Source organism: Chiroxiphia lanceolata, chromosome 27, assembly GCF_009829145.1.
Source record: "Chiroxiphia lanceolata isolate bChiLan1 chromosome 27, bChiLan1.pri, whole genome shotgun sequence".
NCBI lineage: Eukaryota > Metazoa > Chordata > Aves > Passeriformes > Pipridae > Chiroxiphia > Chiroxiphia lanceolata.
Genome location: NC_045663.1, coordinates 3,344,992 through 3,362,096, shown reverse-complemented (window position 1 = coordinate 3,362,096; position 17,105 = coordinate 3,344,992). Strand labels below are relative to the sequence as shown.

The 17,105-nt window shown below is 46.0% G+C and overlaps 2 protein-coding genes across 5 annotated transcripts in view; one reads left to right on the top strand and one right to left on the bottom strand.

Moving 5' to 3' along the window:
- Positions 1-6,263, top strand: part of EPS15L1 (epidermal growth factor receptor pathway substrate 15 like 1) — a 49,931-nt gene extending 43,668 nt beyond the window's left edge. For 3 of the 4 annotated variants that reach the window (XM_032711861.1, XM_032711862.1, XM_032711865.1), the window contains one exon: positions 908-6,263. In XM_032711861.1, the coding sequence (XP_032567752.1) occupies positions 908-1,054 (147 nt within the window). In that variant the 3' untranslated portion in view covers positions 1,055-6,263. The remainder of the gene's footprint in view (positions 1-907) is intronic. The other variant, XM_032711864.1, reaches the window with a different exon arrangement.
- Positions 6,264-14,244: 7,981 nt separating this feature from the next.
- On the bottom strand, positions 14,245-16,650 carry KLF2 (Kruppel like factor 2). The gene is made up of 3 exons (XM_032711902.1): positions 16,551-16,650; positions 15,506-16,397; positions 14,245-15,194 (listed from the first exon to the last, which is right to left on the bottom strand). Exons 1-3 carry the CDS (start codon positions 16,623-16,625, stop codon positions 15,019-15,021), a joined length of 1,143 nt encoding a protein of 380 aa, XP_032567793.1. The 5' UTR covers positions 16,626-16,650; the 3' UTR covers positions 14,245-15,018.
- Between the last annotated feature and the right edge of the window lie 455 nt (positions 16,651-17,105).

The window sequence follows — 17,105 nt, the reverse complement described above, 5'->3', positions numbered from 1 at the left end:
TTCCCATCGGCCTCCTCAGCAACTGCTAAAATTAAACAGGAGCAGATTATATTTGAGCTTAAAATTGTTATGGTGTCAATAAAATAGCTGTAGATTTTGTGCAAAAGAGCTCAAACTTTTGCATCTTTCAGTGGTAAATGCTGGAATATAATTTTGGACTAGTTTGGCTGCACTGTATTTAAATGTGTTTTGGGGAGCCCAAACAGGCTTAGGAGCTGAATGTTATAATGTGGGATATTTCCTTAGTGTTCTCTGCTGAAGGAAATTGGATTCTCCCACATTATTTCTTACTGGAAAAACTCTGTGTGTAATTTATGAACAGTAACAGAAGCACTTTCTGTAACTTTTGCTTTGGTCATGAAGCTTCTCACATGTCAAAATCACTGCTCAGACCCCTCACCCTCAGCAGGAGCCCCCTCAATAAAACTCTGCAGTAGAGTTGCACAGGAGTAAAAAACTCTTGGTTTCACCAGCTATTTACTATCCTTAAAAATGGCTGTAGTTGCTGTGCTCCCAAGCCACTAACTTTGCTTTTTTTTGTTGTGTCTGTGGAGTTTTTCTTTGGCTCCAGTGGCTGTTTTCAGACCCACCTGAGCCGTGGACACAGGGATGTGCAGCCCACATGGCTTAGCTTCCTGCTGGGAGGAGGAGGAAGAACTTAAGGAAATAAATTAAAGGAGGAAGTGAAGGCAGAAGAAAATTAAGGAAATAAATTAAAGTGAGGAAATTAGTGAGTGGATTTTTACCTTAATCCAGAAGAACTGCCCTGAGACAGCTTGGTGTGCCCGACCCGTGTATTTAACGAGTCAGCTTCATTGTGTTTTTTCACGTAATTTCTTCTGGCTGGTTGGCAAATTTATTAATTTCTTTTCCATTTTCCTCTTTTTTTTTTTTTTTTTTTTTTTAGTTTGGAAATGAGGAGCAGCAGCTGGCCTGGGCCAAGAGGGAGAGTGAGAAAGCAGAGCAAGAAAGACTGGCCCGGTTGCGGAGACAAGAGCAAGAAGACCTCGAGCTGGCCATTGCCCTCAGTAAGGCTGACATGCCAAACTCCTAAAGAGGGGCTTGGGCTCCACCCCATCCAAGAGAAACCTTGGAAAATGGCTTTTTGGTAAAAATACTAAACCCTTGGTTTCTGTTGTGAAAATAATTTTAGTCACCTTCAGATTTAAACAAGACCTGGCTGGGGGCGTCCGCCCGGGCTCTGTGTGGCTTCTCTCAAGTGCATAATCTGCAGGAAACACTGTAATAAGCTGTATTATATGTTCTAGATAAAAATTTATTGCTTGTAAGAAATGTAACGTATAATCCTGAGATACTGAAAGTTTTCTTTTATCTGGAAGACAAATGTTGCACCATAGGAAACTGCAACGTGGGAACCTGGCTTTTTATAACCTGAATTCCATTGGGGGTTTGGAGGCTGCAGGATGAACTTCAAAGAAAACGTCATAAAAAAGAGAATATTTACAGAATTAGCTTTCACTTGTTACATTTATTTAATACTTCATGGTAGCCTAATCAGTTTGTCACCTGCATCATCTGTGTCAAAGCATAAATTCATTGTTAGATGGTCCCTTTTAATCCAGAAGATGTGACTTTTACAAAAGAATCTAGCAGTTTATATATGATGGATACAAACAGTGAACTGTGTGAAAGAGTACAGACTTGAAGCCTTTATGAATGAGTGGTTCTAATTTAAACATTTGTTTGTGTTGAGTTTTAATCATTGTTTGTGACGTGGTAAAAGAGGGAGTTCATTCAGCTGTAGTAAACTGGATAAATCATTTGGCAGTTAAATTATGAAGTAAAATTTTGCTGTATCATAAGCAAAGGGTGGTGATACACGTTTGGGTGCTGCTTTCATGTGAAATCAGGAAATCAAGCAGTGGAAAAATGGCTGAGTTTGAGGAGTGTCCATCCCTACAACCCACTGTACCCTCATTTACTCCAACACCAGCACAACAGCCCGGGCTGTGTCCCCACCTCTGCTTCTTTAATTCCACCAGTCCTGTGGGGTTACAGATCAAACCTGATTTAGCTGAAATAAGGCCAAGTTGAATCAGTTTTTATTTGCCAAATACATATTCACACATAAGTTCTGGCAGCACTGGTGGTCTGGGTTGGCTCTGAAATCCAGTTTGCAGCCCCCAGAGCAGGTAGGGACAGGTTTTCTATGCACTGACTGCTTCCACCTGGAAAGGGCAGCACAGCATGTGTCTGACATGTCATACAGAAAAATAAGGCTGTGAATTCTTTACTTACTCAAAATGCCTTTTCTGATTGCAGGAATTCTAAAACTACAGTTGTCTTTGCCTTGGACTTTTCTGTCTCATAGAGTAGGGAATCTACCACAACGTTTTTACACGTCCTCAGTCTTATTTCCTGCCCTGTGGGAATACAAAGCTTAACATTCTGGGGGTTTAGTGATGCAGCCCTTATCTTACAACATTTTCTCAGTTTTTTGTTTTGTTTGGTTTTTTTTTAATGTGGTATTCCTTCATCACCTTTAATGCATTTCTAGTTTTTATGTCCCTTGCTTCAGTTACCTTTATTTTCATATTACAACAATAGTGCCTGTTCAGTGGGTGCAAACAACCTCTCCCTGCTGTGTTGTGATTGCCTTATTCTGGATGCTTTCCTGATGCAGAGATAAGAATCAGATTGGATCATTTTAAGCATCTTGGTAGTTTTCAGCTCTGAAATGCAGCCAAGATGTGCCAGTTGTGGTCTCAGGCTTTGGGGTGGTGGGTGAGTGTGCAAACACACACATCCAGCCACCTTTGGGATGTTGTTTTTAGGAGTCACAATCCCCTCTTTGCTGTGTGTCTCCTGTGCTAATGGTACTACAAATAATGTGAATCTTTAATTCCCCTCACAAGGGGAGAAGATGTATTTCTGATATCAAAATCGACCATGTAATCATCTTTAATACTGTCCTTTAATGGCCCCTTTGGGATGCATTTCTAATTTTACAGAATCGGATTTGAAATCCCTTCCCACTGTGGTAATTTTTCTCTAAAATACGTAGGATTAAATGATCAAACATACTAAAATGTTGAAAAATTCTCTTTTCTGTTGGTGTGCAGGACTTGAAGTCTCTGAGAGCAAGCTTGGGTCTGCTTGTAACTAACATGAGATAAAAAGAGCAATTTTCAAAAGCAAGTGGCTGCAGGATTCCCAGGGAAGTTAAACAAACTATCCATGTGTAAAATTCTCCTTCTCACTTGGGCCTGAGTCCTTGTGGGGTCTCTTTTGCTACAGTAAAACCCCTTTTGAGAAAGGAAACCCACTCCTGGAGCTCTGCTGGGATGGTGTCACTCCAGTGGGACAGGGTGGATGACTTAATAGCTTGATTAATTTTCAGTTATGCACCATAACAAGACTTCCTGCTGCTTTGCCAGGGCTCTAAAATACTGTAATTTATAATTCTTCTAAGGCAATGGGTTGGTGTTTTCAAGATGTTCAGCAGGAAGGCAGAAATGTGAATTAATCCAGCATTCCATGTAGTGTTAGGGCTCATTTTCCTATTTCCTTATTGACTCTTCCTCATATTTGCTTGAACAGTAACTGCAGATCAATGAACCAGGACAGAACATGTTCTCTATGCACAGTGTATTAGATTTAGGAACCTTAAGTTTACTGAAACACTCTTGATTCAAAATGTTGGCACTGCAGTAGAAGAAAACTTAGCTGTGATTTCTCCCCTTGGTATTTAATACATTTTCCACATACAAAGGAAGATTCCCCACTGTGTTTCCCTCTGCTGTAACTCAGTGTTTGTACAATACCTTGCACTTGTCCTTTAAGGCAAAACTTTAGTGCAAGACATTGGTCTTCTTCCTCCAGAACAGTGAAATTTAAAGCACAAACAGGCCTGTTGCTATTTGAGCAGAGAAAATATGTACAATGCAAGAGCTGGCAAATGTGAGTATCCCCAGTGCATATACAGTGTACAGTGAGATCCATATTATCTGTGTCTATGTGTATATATATATATATATAGTGTATTGTATAATGTAATAATAGTGTGTGTATATACTCCACATGTCCACATGCTCTGTCCAGTATATAGTTCTTTGTGCTGTACATAAACTGTGTATATACAATGAATATGTGGAATATGCAGATATATTCTACATATTGAAGTTGTGTGTGTGTGTGGATTCTGTAACCAGAGATGGGTACAGAAATGGAATTTGTACAGAAACACAGGTTAGCTCATGGCTCTGAGAATTTCAAAGTTCTGGTGAAAGAAAGAAAGGAAAAAAAAAAAAAAAACCAGGAGAAATTATTTCTAATCAATTTGTTTCGATATTTCTTCCATTGGCATGAAAAACTGTGTTTATTAGCTGTGCCAAGTGTAGGAGAAACCTGGCAGAAAGTAGGAATCATCTGCACTGGATGTGATTTCACATTCTTTGGACTTTTTAAAGTGTCTTGTGGAATCTGGGCTCAACTGCTGATCTCACATGTGATGCTCATGTCATCTTTTCTTTTTTTCCTCTGGGCTGAGGCAGTGAGTTTTCTCTTCCATTTACTTGTAGTTTCACTTCTCTCTTTCCTTTTTTTTTTCCTTTTTAAAAACCTATTTTTAAGGAGCTGTTCCCATACACACACACATCCCCCAGACAGTCACAGGCAGAGGTGAAAAACATGTTTTTCTTGCTTCATTCCAGTTCAGTTGGTTGCACATAATTGTCATCTGGATTCCAGCTCTGTTTTTCCTCCATTTCCACTTCAGGAAGAATTACCCATTGCTTTCCTGGCTTTGGGGAAAGAGTGGAGGTGATTCTACTTTCTAACTAAAGATAAATGGAATTAGACTCTGTGGTACCTTGAGCAATCACTGAGAATTGAGCAGGTTTTATGGTGGCACATGTGTGTTTTATAGGGAATATCATCACTGGGATGACTCATGGAAAGGCCTGGATTGCACAGAACACTGAGGCACAACAGTTAAACAGGACAGACAGACAATTACCCACCTTGGGCCTGCACATGCACGTAGGACACAGGTCCTGAATTACCACCCCAGCCCTCCCAGCCCTGTGTGCTCACATTTCCCTCAGTCACCTTCCAACTGTCTCGTTGTAAAACCTCCCAGTCATCCTGCAATAAAACCAGATGCTCATGAAAATCTTCCTTCCACAGTAGTGCTGGATGAAGTATTTTTATATAGGCACATTTTTTCCTCGTGGAACCTCTGCCCTGTGAGGGCCATCAGTCCTCCCTGGATTTTGTTCCATGTACTGTGCCCTCAAAGTGTAGGAAATTCCAAGCTGTGTCTGTGTAACCCTTTTTTTTTCATTATTTTATTTTATTTTAAATTCCTGTCTGTGAAATCTGGTGGCAGAAATTTTGTAGAAATTATTTTGTCATCTTATGCTCAACGATAATGCACTTTTCTTGGATTCTTCTTATAATCCTTTTGGGGTTACTATTTCTTCTTTAGTGTTTCTCCATTGAGAAGAATATTTATTCTGTAGAGCTGTGGCCCAAGGAGTTTTGGTCCAAGTAGAGTTGTTGCTTTCCCTCGTGTAAGAGTTTGATTTCTCCTTTCTTCTGCATTTTTTTTCCTCCCTCTCAGGAATTTCATTTCTGTTTAATCCTTGTTTAGAGCTGGAACTCTGTTGAAGTGAATTGATCTGTGCTATTAATGATCTAATTCAGTTATGTTCCTGCACTAGTGGAACAGCCAAGTTTTTGGTGTGTGTCAACCATTGCATCTCTTTAGACTTCACAACACCCATCTTTTCTTAGAAAGGAGTTTTGCTTGGAGTGTGGTGGAATCACAGATTTATTTTTAGAGTAAATATGTTAACTGTTATTCATTGACACACCTGTTTGATCAGTTGATATACTGCTCTTTTTACTTGAAAGTTTTATAAATAAAGGCTAATTTGTTATAAAATGGAATTTTCATTTTTCCAACTTCTGCCTTCCCCTTTAAGTTTAACTTCTAAAGGAAAACTCACGGTGACTGTGGTTCCTCCTGCTGTTACAATTACAGAGTCCTCTTCTGGTGTCCCTTTTAATATTCTCCAGTCTGACCTAAAAAAGGTGGAAACACAAAGTGAAAGCTGCAATGTTGACCTAAATTTGACTAATATCTCCAAATATGTACATTGTTGTAGCTATATTTATCTTTCAAATATCATAACAAATTGAAAGGTATTTTAATTTTAACCCATCTCATGTGTTTATTGTTTAATATAATAAGAGAATTGTTATTGTTTAATATAATAAATGAAAAGTTACTTTTTGGAGCTCTGAGACTTCGGTGATGGTTCTTTACTTTTTTTTTTTTTTTAAATCCACACTTTCACAAGTTTTTGTGTCAAATTCATGAATCTTCCTTTGAGCAACCACTGGATTCTCCGTGTGGGATCTTTTTTGTGCTGTTTTCCCTCCTGTCCTTCCCTCTCTCCCCTGTCCTGGCCGCGTTGGAGCAGCGCAGTCACAAAACCCGGCGCCGCGCCCTTCCCAAAACAATTTGTGTGTGGCAACGCTGAACATCCAGAAAATTTACACTGGGAGGGGTTGGAGAGATCACCATGGACAAACCCTTCTGCTGCCTGGAAAAACACACCTCACTCTCGGACCCTTCCACGTTATTCACTTTGACTCATTGTGCTCCCGCTGTTTACTGACTCTGCTCCTGCACGTCGAGCAAGGGGAGCACCAGCTTGGCTGGTTCCAGCAGGTTGCCAAGGCAGGTTGGTCTCCCAGCAATATTTTTGGAGTGTTGACATTCTGGAGCCAGGATTTGGCTGCGTTGTGTCACACACAGGCACAGCTCCCAACCCAATTCCTCCCGTCCTTATAAAATAAAGTGAAGATGGATTAACTCTCCCGAAACCTCCTTTCCAAGCACAAGGAGAGCAGGAGCAATGAAGTTTTCATTTGCTCTCTCACCACCCTTAGCATTAATTACCTGCTCCTTTACCTGCTCCCATCATAATTCTTTTTAGCAAATCAGAACTTTTCTGCCCCTTTTTGGTGAGCATAAATTCCTGAACACGGAAACTGCAGGTGAACTTACCTGGCACAGGTTTACAATTAGATCATCTCTTATGAAATCATGGCCCATGTTTTGCTCCCACTCAGATTTTTGAGGTCTGACTTGCACAGTGTTCTCATCCTTAGGCTTTCCCAAATGCTTCCCTAATCCTCCTTGTCCGTGCTTAATCCTAAAGGACCCCCCTGTACCCTGTTTCCTGGGAAGGGATTTATCTCCATCCTGCTCAGAAAAAACATTTACAGGTGGAAACTTGAACCTAAAGGCTCTCCAAGCTCCGAGCCCAGCTGTTAAACACAATTGTACCATTTGCTGAGTGTTCCTGAACACACCCCAGGCCCAGCTCTCCTGGTGGAACTCGGAGCTCCTGGAGCTGTGCTGGAATTGTGTGGTAGTTTGGTCTGGGCCTTCCTTGGTGACCAGTTTGTAACCAAGGAAGGGCCCAGATTTACCCAGTATTCCCTACAATTTTCACATAAGCCAGGCTATAAGAAGAAAGGAGGAAAGGGCTTTACTCTCTTTCCTTCCAGCAGCTTGGAGGTGCAGGTTCCCTGCTGTTGAGTCTGTCCTGTTGGGGAGCGAGGCCTGGTGAGGCCTTGTCGACCTTGGGAGGCGGAGGTTGCCGGCGATCGTCCCGGAGCGACTCTCGGTTATCCCAAGGAGAGTGGTGAGATATTTCTTTGCTAACTCTTTTAGTTGCTAGATATTGGGCTACTAATCAGGATATATATATATATATATATTTTATTTTGGTTTTGTTCCTTTTTCCCTTCCCCCTTCCCTTTCCCTTGTGAAATTGTATATGTATTTCAACTGTGTATAACTGTAACATAAGTGTAAATATATTTTTATATATATTGCTTTAGCTGTCTCTCTCTCGTTTCGGGTTTTCTCGGTTGTTTTTCTCCCTCTTCTCCCTGAGGTTTGGGGAGGGGGAGGACTTCTCGTGGTAAGGTTTGGAGACTTGGCAGGGAGCCAGCTTCAAACCATATCAAATTGCCACCAGGTTTATCTCGGGAATTGCTGAATCCCCGTCTGCTGTAGGTGACTATCAGTGCAGTCACTCTGAGTACCTTTTCCCTCCTGTCTGGTTGACTTTTTTTTTAGTGTAACGACAACAATTAAGACTTTTTATTGGTGCTGATGCAGCGTCTCTTGCAGTTGCTGGAGCCTTCCTTATTGATGAGATCTCGTCACACTCTGCAACAGCAAACATCATATATTCCTGCTGTTTAACTTTCCATAAATGTCCTTGATCACAGTTTTCAGAATTACAAAGCCCTGTGCTCTCTGCCCAACCCTTGCACCCACAGGAAGGGCACCCAGACTTCCTATATCCCTTATTTTACAATATAATATAAAATCATTAAGATATCAAACCCCACTTGTGCTGTCATGGTGCACAGGCTGTAAAAAAAGTGGTTGTTGGGACTTGAGGATATTTTTCTGTGTGTTTTCTTTTGTGTTTAAGCCTCAGGCTCAGTAGCTTCTCACTAACATATTAAAATATATTAAATTTCACAGAGGATCATGTCCAATGGGATATTCCAAATATCTCCTGATGACATAATGATATGTCAGAATTCCAGGAACGCTCTGAGCTGTAAGAAGTGCAAGAAACCACAGTAAAAGTGATTTAAAGGAATACCCTATCTAATTAGAAACCTGTACCAGGTAAGTTCACCTGCAGTTTCCATGTTCAGGAATTTATGCTCACCAAAAAGGGGCAGAAAAGTTCTGATTTGCTAAAAAGAATTATAATGGGAGCAGGTAAATGAGCAGGTAACTAATGCTAAGGGTGGTGAGAGAGTAAATGAAAACTTCATTGCTCCTGCTCTCCTTGTGCTTGGAAAGGAGGTTTTGGGAAAGTGAATCCCTCTTCATTCCATAAAGCAGGTGCTTATGACTCCTTTATTGTGTCTGCACTAAATATTGTAAGATCAAATAAATGTCAGACCTCAAAAGATTAAATCAAACAGATTTTCTACCTAAGAAGTTTAGGATGAATCCCTGCACCCTCTGTGTGCTGCAAGTGGAGGGTGCTGGTTTATGGCAGAGGCTGTTCCCAGTCTCAGCTGGGAATGGGATTTGTGGGATCAAACCATGGGGAGCTTTAAGGAGTCTCTGGGAATCAATAAGCTGGGCTAGTTACCTCCAGGCCCTGAGCTGAGCATGGCCATGTGCTTTAGGTTACTGGTGTTTGGCTTGCAAACCCATTCCCTGCTCTCCAAATCCATGGGAATCCTGTTTGTGCCAAATCCTGGGCCATGGCAGAGGAGCTGGTGCAGGGCCAGAGTTCAGGAGCTCTGACTGCTCCACTCCTGGCCCCCAGGACATGTCCTGAGCAGGTGGGGCCTGTGGCAGACCCAGCTGAGAGCAGCTGCTTCAAGGACAAGAAGGAATTTTAAGGTTTGTAGGTGCCACCAAGTAGGTTTCTGATGGTAGCAACAGGGACAGCTTTCTCCCTGTTAAATTATGGGGGGTTTGGATTGAATTTTCCTCTCTCTGTTTCCCCTCAACACTGCTAGTTGCCATAGCAGTGGCTACATGACTTTGTTGTAGTTGTTTCATTTAAATATAGCAAAAGAAATTGCTAGAGCTTGGGATTCTGGCTTTGAAAATTCAATTTGAGCAAAGCCTAACAGCTACTCTGTGTTAGAGGTGCACAAAATAGCTTTAGAAACCACAGAGCTTCTACCACAGAAAACCACAGAACCACACGATCCTATAATTTGAAGAGTGGACAAACTTTTTTTGGCACTTCTTGTGGATGGAGGACTGAAGTTTAGAGCCAGTCAATGTTTTCAGGCAGTTTGTAAACGGCTGTGAGTAACCAAGGGCTCACAGGGACTGAAATGCATCGTCCCTGCACGAGGTGAGCCACAGCCAGCACCAAAGCTTAACTCCTCCAGCCATGATCAGCTGCAAAACTGAATCTAAAGTGAACTTCCAGAAAAGCCAGAGGGTTTCTAGTCCAACCTTCCACTTCAGGGTCGAAAAAAAGGGATTTGAAAGTGCCCTGCCTGCTGGCTCACCGGGTGCTGGGCTGTACCCCAGGGTACTGGGGTGGTGCTGGGCTGTTTCAGGGTTCTGGTGTGGTGCTGGTGTGGTACTGGTGTGATTGGTACTGGTGTGATTGGTGCTGATGTGGTGCTGGGCTGTTTCCCAGGGTACTGCTGAGGTGCTGGTGTGGTGCTGCTTGTGTACAGGGTGCTGGTGTGGTGCTGGTTGTGCACAGGGTTCTGGTGTAGTGCTGGGCTGTTTCCCGGGGCGTTGGTGTGATTCTGCTGTGCTGCTGCTGTGTTGCTGTGCTGTTTCAGGGTGCTGGGGTGGTGCTGGGGTGGTGCTGGGCTGTACTGGTTGTACTCAGGGCTCTGTGTCGCCCTCGAGAGCTGAACGGACCAAAGGACTGTAAAGTCCCCACAGCGGCAGGACCCGGGGCTGTTCGGGCTGTTTGGGGCTCAGAGAACCCGGAGCTGTTTGAGGGTCACAGGACCCGGGGCTGTTCAGAACTGTTTGGGGGTCACAGGACCGGGGGCTGTTCAGGGCTGTTTGGGGGTTACAGGACCCGAGGCTGTTTGGGGGTTACAGGATCCAGGGCTGTTTTTTGGGGGTTACAGGACCCGGGGCTGTTTGGGGGTCACAGGACCCAGGGCTGTTTGGGTTGCTTGGGGGTTACAGGACCCGGGGCTCTTTCGGGATTGTAGGACCCGGGGCTGTTCGGGGGTCACAGGACCTGAGGCTGTTCGGGCTGTTTGGGGGTCACAGAACCCGGGGCTGTTTGGGGGTCACAGAACCCGGGGCTGTTCAGGGCTGTTTGAGGGTTACAGGACCCGGGGCTCTTTTGGGATTGCAGGACCCGGAGTGTTTGGGGGTCACAGGACCGGGGGCTGTTCAGGGCTGTTTGGGGGTCACAGGACCCGGGACTATCTGGGGGTTACAGGACCCAGGGCTGTTCGGGGGTCACAGGACCCGGGGCTGTTCGGGGGTCACAGGACCCGGGGCTGTTCGGGCTGTTTGGGGGTTACGGTGTCTCTGCAGACGAGTTTAAAGGTTTAACTGACTCTCCCGACAGGTGAGAGACAAACCGTTCTCAGCAGAACGGAACACGACGCTCTGAAGCCCCGCGTGGATGAACTGACTGGGCAGGGGCTCCTCGGGATGGTGCCCTAGCTCAGAAATATTTGCTAAAACTTTCACCAGGACCTTTGTGCAGGATTTGCTCGTTTCTACACTGAACGAGCTCTATCTAATCTCACAATCTATCTTGCAACAATAGTGAGCCCATCGCTGCGGTATCTTAGAAGAATATGTGTGAAAATCTTGTTTACAACGGACTCTACATTTCCTCCCATCGGGGTTAACTACAACCTCTGTTGTTTTTTCCTTTCCCTGGCATGACAAAATCAAATCCAGGATCGCTGCGGATCGCGGTGGCTGGATGCTCCCTGGGAGGCAGCTGGTTAATTAGAACAAAATTACTTGAGAGATGACAACCTGATGGTCTGTTATTAGAAGATGTGGAGCGTTAGTGATTTCCTACTGACCAGGGGAGGCTTGGGAGATTACTGGAATTACATCTTCGGATGTACTCATTTGAGACAATTAAAGAAAGAAAAAAAAAAAAAGAAAAAAGACAAAGAGAGTTACAATTACTCATAATGGAATGTGAGAAGAATGAGATCAGCATCTCTTTTTTTCTGCTACAAGATGATCTCAAGATTCAAGAACCTGCAGTTTCCTGTAAAGACCACACAGCAATTATCACATGTGCCCTCCCTTTAACTTTAATGACAGTTTCTCGTGAACTTTTATTAGTGTTTTGTCCCCCATCCCTCCCCACTTTCAGAGACCTGTGTTTATATATTTTTATATGAGGTCTTTGATATTTATACCTCTGCCCTATTTTCAGTTGAGTCACAGATCTAAAAGCTCAGAGGGCACAACCTGCTCCTCCTTGCGTTGCCTCCACTGTTCCTCGGGGTTTGGATGTTATTTGGTACCAGTATCAGGCAGATAAGGAGTGTTTTATCTGAAGACTTTCTAGTGAGCAGGAGAAGAGGAGCAAAAGTGATGACCCTCTCAGCCAGATCCTCCACTGGAGCCAAGGCAGGTTTGGATGCTCCCATGCTGAGGTGCTGGAGGAGGAGCTCCCACCGTGGTGGGTGATGCAGAGGAGCCACCCGAGGGTTTTTTGAGTGTTGGTGGCTGTGGTAACGTTTGTCTCTGCACAGGCACTGCAGAACCATCTGCTTCGTGCTGGGTCACCACTGCAGCTGCCTTCCACCCCTGGAATCACAGAATCCCAGAATGGTTTGGGTTGGAAGGCTCCTCAAAGCCCATCCAGTTCCACCTCCTGCCATGGGCAGGGACACCTTCCACTATCCCAGCTTGCTCCAACCTGGCCTTGGACACTTCCAGGGATGGGACAGCCACAGCTTCTCTGGGCATTCCATCCCAGCCCCTCCCCACCCTCAAAGGGAGGAATTCCTTCCCAATATCCCACCGAAATTTCCCCTCTTCCACTTTGAGCCATTCCCCCTTCTCCTGTCCCTCCATCCCTTGTCCCAAGTCCCTCTCCAGCCCTCCTGGAGTCCCTTTAGTCACTGGAAGGGGCACTGAGGTCTCCTTGGAACATTCTCTTCTCAGGGACAGGGATGTCACACCTCTGTGTCTCCTCTAATTGTGTCACAAAACAGTGAATAGTTTAAGCTTGCACTGCATCCCTGAAACCTGAGAATGACTAAAACTATTTCTAGCTCTTCAGAAAGAACGAGGGAAAGCCAGCTGAGTACCAAGAGGTAAAAGTAAGGATTTAAAAAGTTGTTTTCTTGAAGTTATAAACACCAAAGGACGTGCTGAAATATGAAAATCTTCAGCTATGGGGAAAGAGAAGGAAATACCTAGAACTGTTGCAACAATGAATGTGCCAAGTTTAGAACATCTTTAAGTCATCCTCACTTTCTGGAATCAGATTGTGCAATTTTATTTTTTTTTCTAACGAATAAATGAGTGTTGTTTTTGATGAAGAAACGTTAAAGCTCCCTTATATTTCACTTTGAAAGAGCTATAAAAGTGAAATGTGGAACTCATTCTTCCATGCCAATGATTAGAAGCCCAAAATACATCTGTTCCACATGAACAACTGCAGCCTTTGCTTTCACAGAAGAACAGCTATATTTGCACTTACTCTAAATGTATTCCTGTTGATTTCATTCTTGTGTATTTTCTAACATGTTAAGTCAGAAAAAGATGTCACAATCTTGATTAAAATCAAGTTCTATGTATCCAGATGTTAAGGGGAAAAAAATGCTGCCATATTAAGCTGAATGTGCATATTTGATTAACAGTGATTTTTGTCCTACAAGTATCAAAACTCACCATTAAACTCGAGCTGTAAAAACAGAGGATCCTTGTCAGAGTTTCAAATAACTTGCTCAGATTTACTCCTTGGACTTCTGAGCTCATTTACAGCTGGGGAAGAGCTTTTGGGGAGACTCAATTTGGCTTTTGCAGCTATTTACTGCTATAGCTGTTGCAGTATCCAGTTTATTTGTGATTAGTTTTCAGAATCTGGATTCCTGACTGATTTCCTCCCCCTCCATCCTCCCCCTCCCCCCAAATATTTAATATCTTTCTTAACTCCTGAAATCTAGGTGGGACTACAAACTATTTAAGTGAATTTAAGTTTGGGGGAATGAGTTATGAAGGTGTTTTAACCTGTGCAGTAAATTTGTGCTTGAATTCCACCACTGTTCTATTGGAATTCTGCACTGAGCTCCCGAGAACAAGGATAATTTATGTATAAGAATGCCTTAAAATAAGCCTCCGTAATTACAAAAATGCAGTGTTTAAATTTATAGTAAAAACCCACACACTGCTGGCAAAACTATAACTGCATCTGGAAAACATTAAGGATGCTATTAAAATAGTTTAGCATAAACTAGAAATGAGACTGAAATTACAGTGTTGCTTACTTAACCATTTTTAGGAAGTATGTTTTGAATATGATCTGCTTTCCTGGTTGAGTTTTTGATAAAGCACTGTACTGTATCTTATTTACCACTGAGAATGAATTACTTACTCTGTTGTCTGTTTTAGAAAAATCCATGGCTCAGATTTTTTAAAGTGTCTTCTTACAGTTGCTGGTGATTTAAAACAAAACCGAGTGGTTGCTGGTCCAGCCAACAGGGGAAAAGTAACAGGGAGATCTCAGAGGAGAATAAAAATCACAGGAATTAAAAACTTATTTTATTAAAAAGATGAAATGCTTTCAAACATTGAAAAATTACGTTTTTATAAAAACAGAAATAGGCAAAATACCCATTTGTCTTCTATTTACATATACAATATTTCTCATTGTATAAAATTATTTACAATATATAAAAAAATTACAGTAAAATAGGTTATTTTCTTACAAGACATCAAGCCCTGTACTTCTAGTGTAGATCATGGCAAACAAGAATATTATTGCACCTGTGAACCAAACAGTCTAACAAGAGGAGTGTTCTCTTAGCCATGCCTTCAACTGAGATCTAAAATAACATTGTTAGCTACAGTAACATTCATTTTATCTCTTCTAGGGTCAACTTCAGGCAGTTTCCATACAAACATTGTCTTGTAAAGCTTAGGACTGGGCGGTTAGAATCGGAAAAAAAATAACAAAACATATTTACAGCTTCTTCTGTACAGTCTGTATGGAGTCTTATGGAGTTTACCCTTCACAGAAGCTGCATAAATAATAACCCCTGTTCTCCTGACCGGGACGGGCAGGTCACTGATACAGTCACGGCAGATTCTCTGCAGGAGATTCCTGGCTAAGCCTCCTTGTGTCAAACCCTCAGCGTCCGTCCTGGAGCGTCGGTCGGTCGGTCGGTCGGTCGGTCGGTCGGTCGGTCGGTGCCTCCCCACGTAGTACCAGCTACAGGTTTTTTAACGCTCTTCTGCACCTGAGCAGTTTTAAAACATCGTCCACAGCACCGGCGGGCGCGGAGTCCCCGGCACTACATGTGGCGCTTCATGTGCAAGGCCAGGTGGTCGGACCTGGAGAAGGCCCTGTCGCAGAGGTGGCACTGGAAGGGCCGGTGCCCCGTGTGTTTGCGGTAGTGGCGGGTGAGCTCGTCGGAGCGGGCGAACTTCCAGCCGCAGCCTTCCCAGTTGCAGTGGTAGGGCTTCTCACCTGGTGGGGAGAGCGGAGAGTGGTGACTCAGCAGGGCACTCCCACGGCAGCCAGGCACCTTCCCGAGCTCACCCCTACCCGAGTGCCTTAAACCTCAACAGAACTGCTCCAGCGATTCCCTAACCCGCCCGTACCTGCCGTGAAAAAGGCAGGAAAACACCTGGACGTTGCAGCCCTGCCCACCTGTCACAGCCCTGTGAGCACGCCCGGACTTAACAGTTAAAGCCCCTTTTCAAAGCAGACTGTTTAACCCAGGGCTACCCCAACCGGCCCGCAGCGCATCCCCGGGTGAAGCCGCCAGCCCCGTTTACCTGTGTGTGTCCTGAGATGGGCCTTCAGGTGCGAACTCTTGGTGTAGGTCTTCCCGCAGCCCGCGTAGGTGCACGTGTGAGTGGCCGTCCTCTTCCTCGGCCAGGACCGACGGCCCCGCTTTGGTTTGGAGTCCAGCAGCTCCAGAGGGGAGGAAGGAGGGGTGAGCATGCCCCGGGGAGCCGAGGGCTGTAAGGGCAGGCTGTCCTCGAAAAGGCCAAACTGGGAGGTGTTCTGGTACTGGAGGTGGGTCTGCGGGTGGTGGAAGCCGGAGGCCGGGTGGTAGCTCTGCTGGAAGGGCACGGACGAGGGGCACATCATCTGCGTGTGGCAGTCATTCACCATGAGATCGTCGGGGCTCAGCGGGGGCGTCTCTGCCCCGGGGATCTGAGGGGAACTGGCCACCCGGGGCTGCTCGTAGGCCATCATGCAGGTCGCGTTGCCCTCCTGCTTAATCTTCGGGCAAGCCTGGGGCACCAGACCCAGGACCGGTCCATAATTGTCCATGTCGGGTTCGGGCTTAATGTTCTCAACGAACTGCGGCCCCCCGAAGGTGGGTGTCACGAAGAACCGCCCGTGGACGCTGCCAGGAGGGCAGTAGTTGGAGTCCATCTCGGAGCGCATCATCTCCGGCACGATGCCGGCGCTGTAGGGCGGGGGGCTGCCCTGCTCCAGGGCACTGTAGCATCCCGGGGATGGGTTTGTCTGGTAAAAGCCACCGCTCTCGCCTTGGGCGGGGGGATAGTCCCCGCCGGCAGCGCCCTGGCCGTAGCCATCGCTGCCCATGGAAAGGATAAAATCCAGCACGTTGTTGAGATCTTCATCCTCTTTGCGCGGGGAGAGGCCGCCCCAGGTGCCAGCGGGGGTCTTGGGCTCCTGCTCGCATTTCCACCTCTGGGGAGAGAGAGAAAAGTGACAAGGTTAGAGGTGCGTTCGCCTCGGGGGACCGAGGGGACAGAGCCGGGGGCGCGGCGGGGCCGCGGCTCCGCCGCCCATCCCTGCGATGAGCCGTCGGTGCTCGGCGCGGGGGGACGCTCGGACACTCACTTCGTGCAGCGCTTTCTCGCGGCAGGGGCTGGCGAAGGTGGCGAAGGAGGGCAGGGCCGTGTCGCTGAGCGCCATGGTGCGGGACGAGCGCGGCCGGCCGCCCTCCGCACCTTATAACGCGGGCGCGGGCGGCCTCAGGCCAATTGCAGGAGCGGAGGAAACGCGTCCCGGACGGGGCGGGCGGGGAGGCAGCGGCTCGGGCGCAGCCTAAATTTAGCCCCGGTATAAAAGGACGCGGCGGCGGCGGTCCCAGCCCGAGCGGGGCGGAGCGGAGCCGAGCGGGGACGGGCCCCCTTCGCCGCCCTCCCCTCGGCGCGGGGATCGCGGCAGGGCCGGGGGGAGGCCGGGGAGCCGCGACCCCCGCCCCGGGCAGCGGCCGGAGAGGGGAAACTGAGCGGTCCGTGTGCCCCGTCACCGGGAGCCGGGGGGAATCCGAGCGCTCTCTGTGTCCGCTCGGGACACCGAGGGATGAGGCGTCGCAGAGGGGTCCCAGCCCTGGGGATACTGAGGGACCCTCCCTCATGAGGGACCGTGTGTGAGAGACACCGTGAGGGA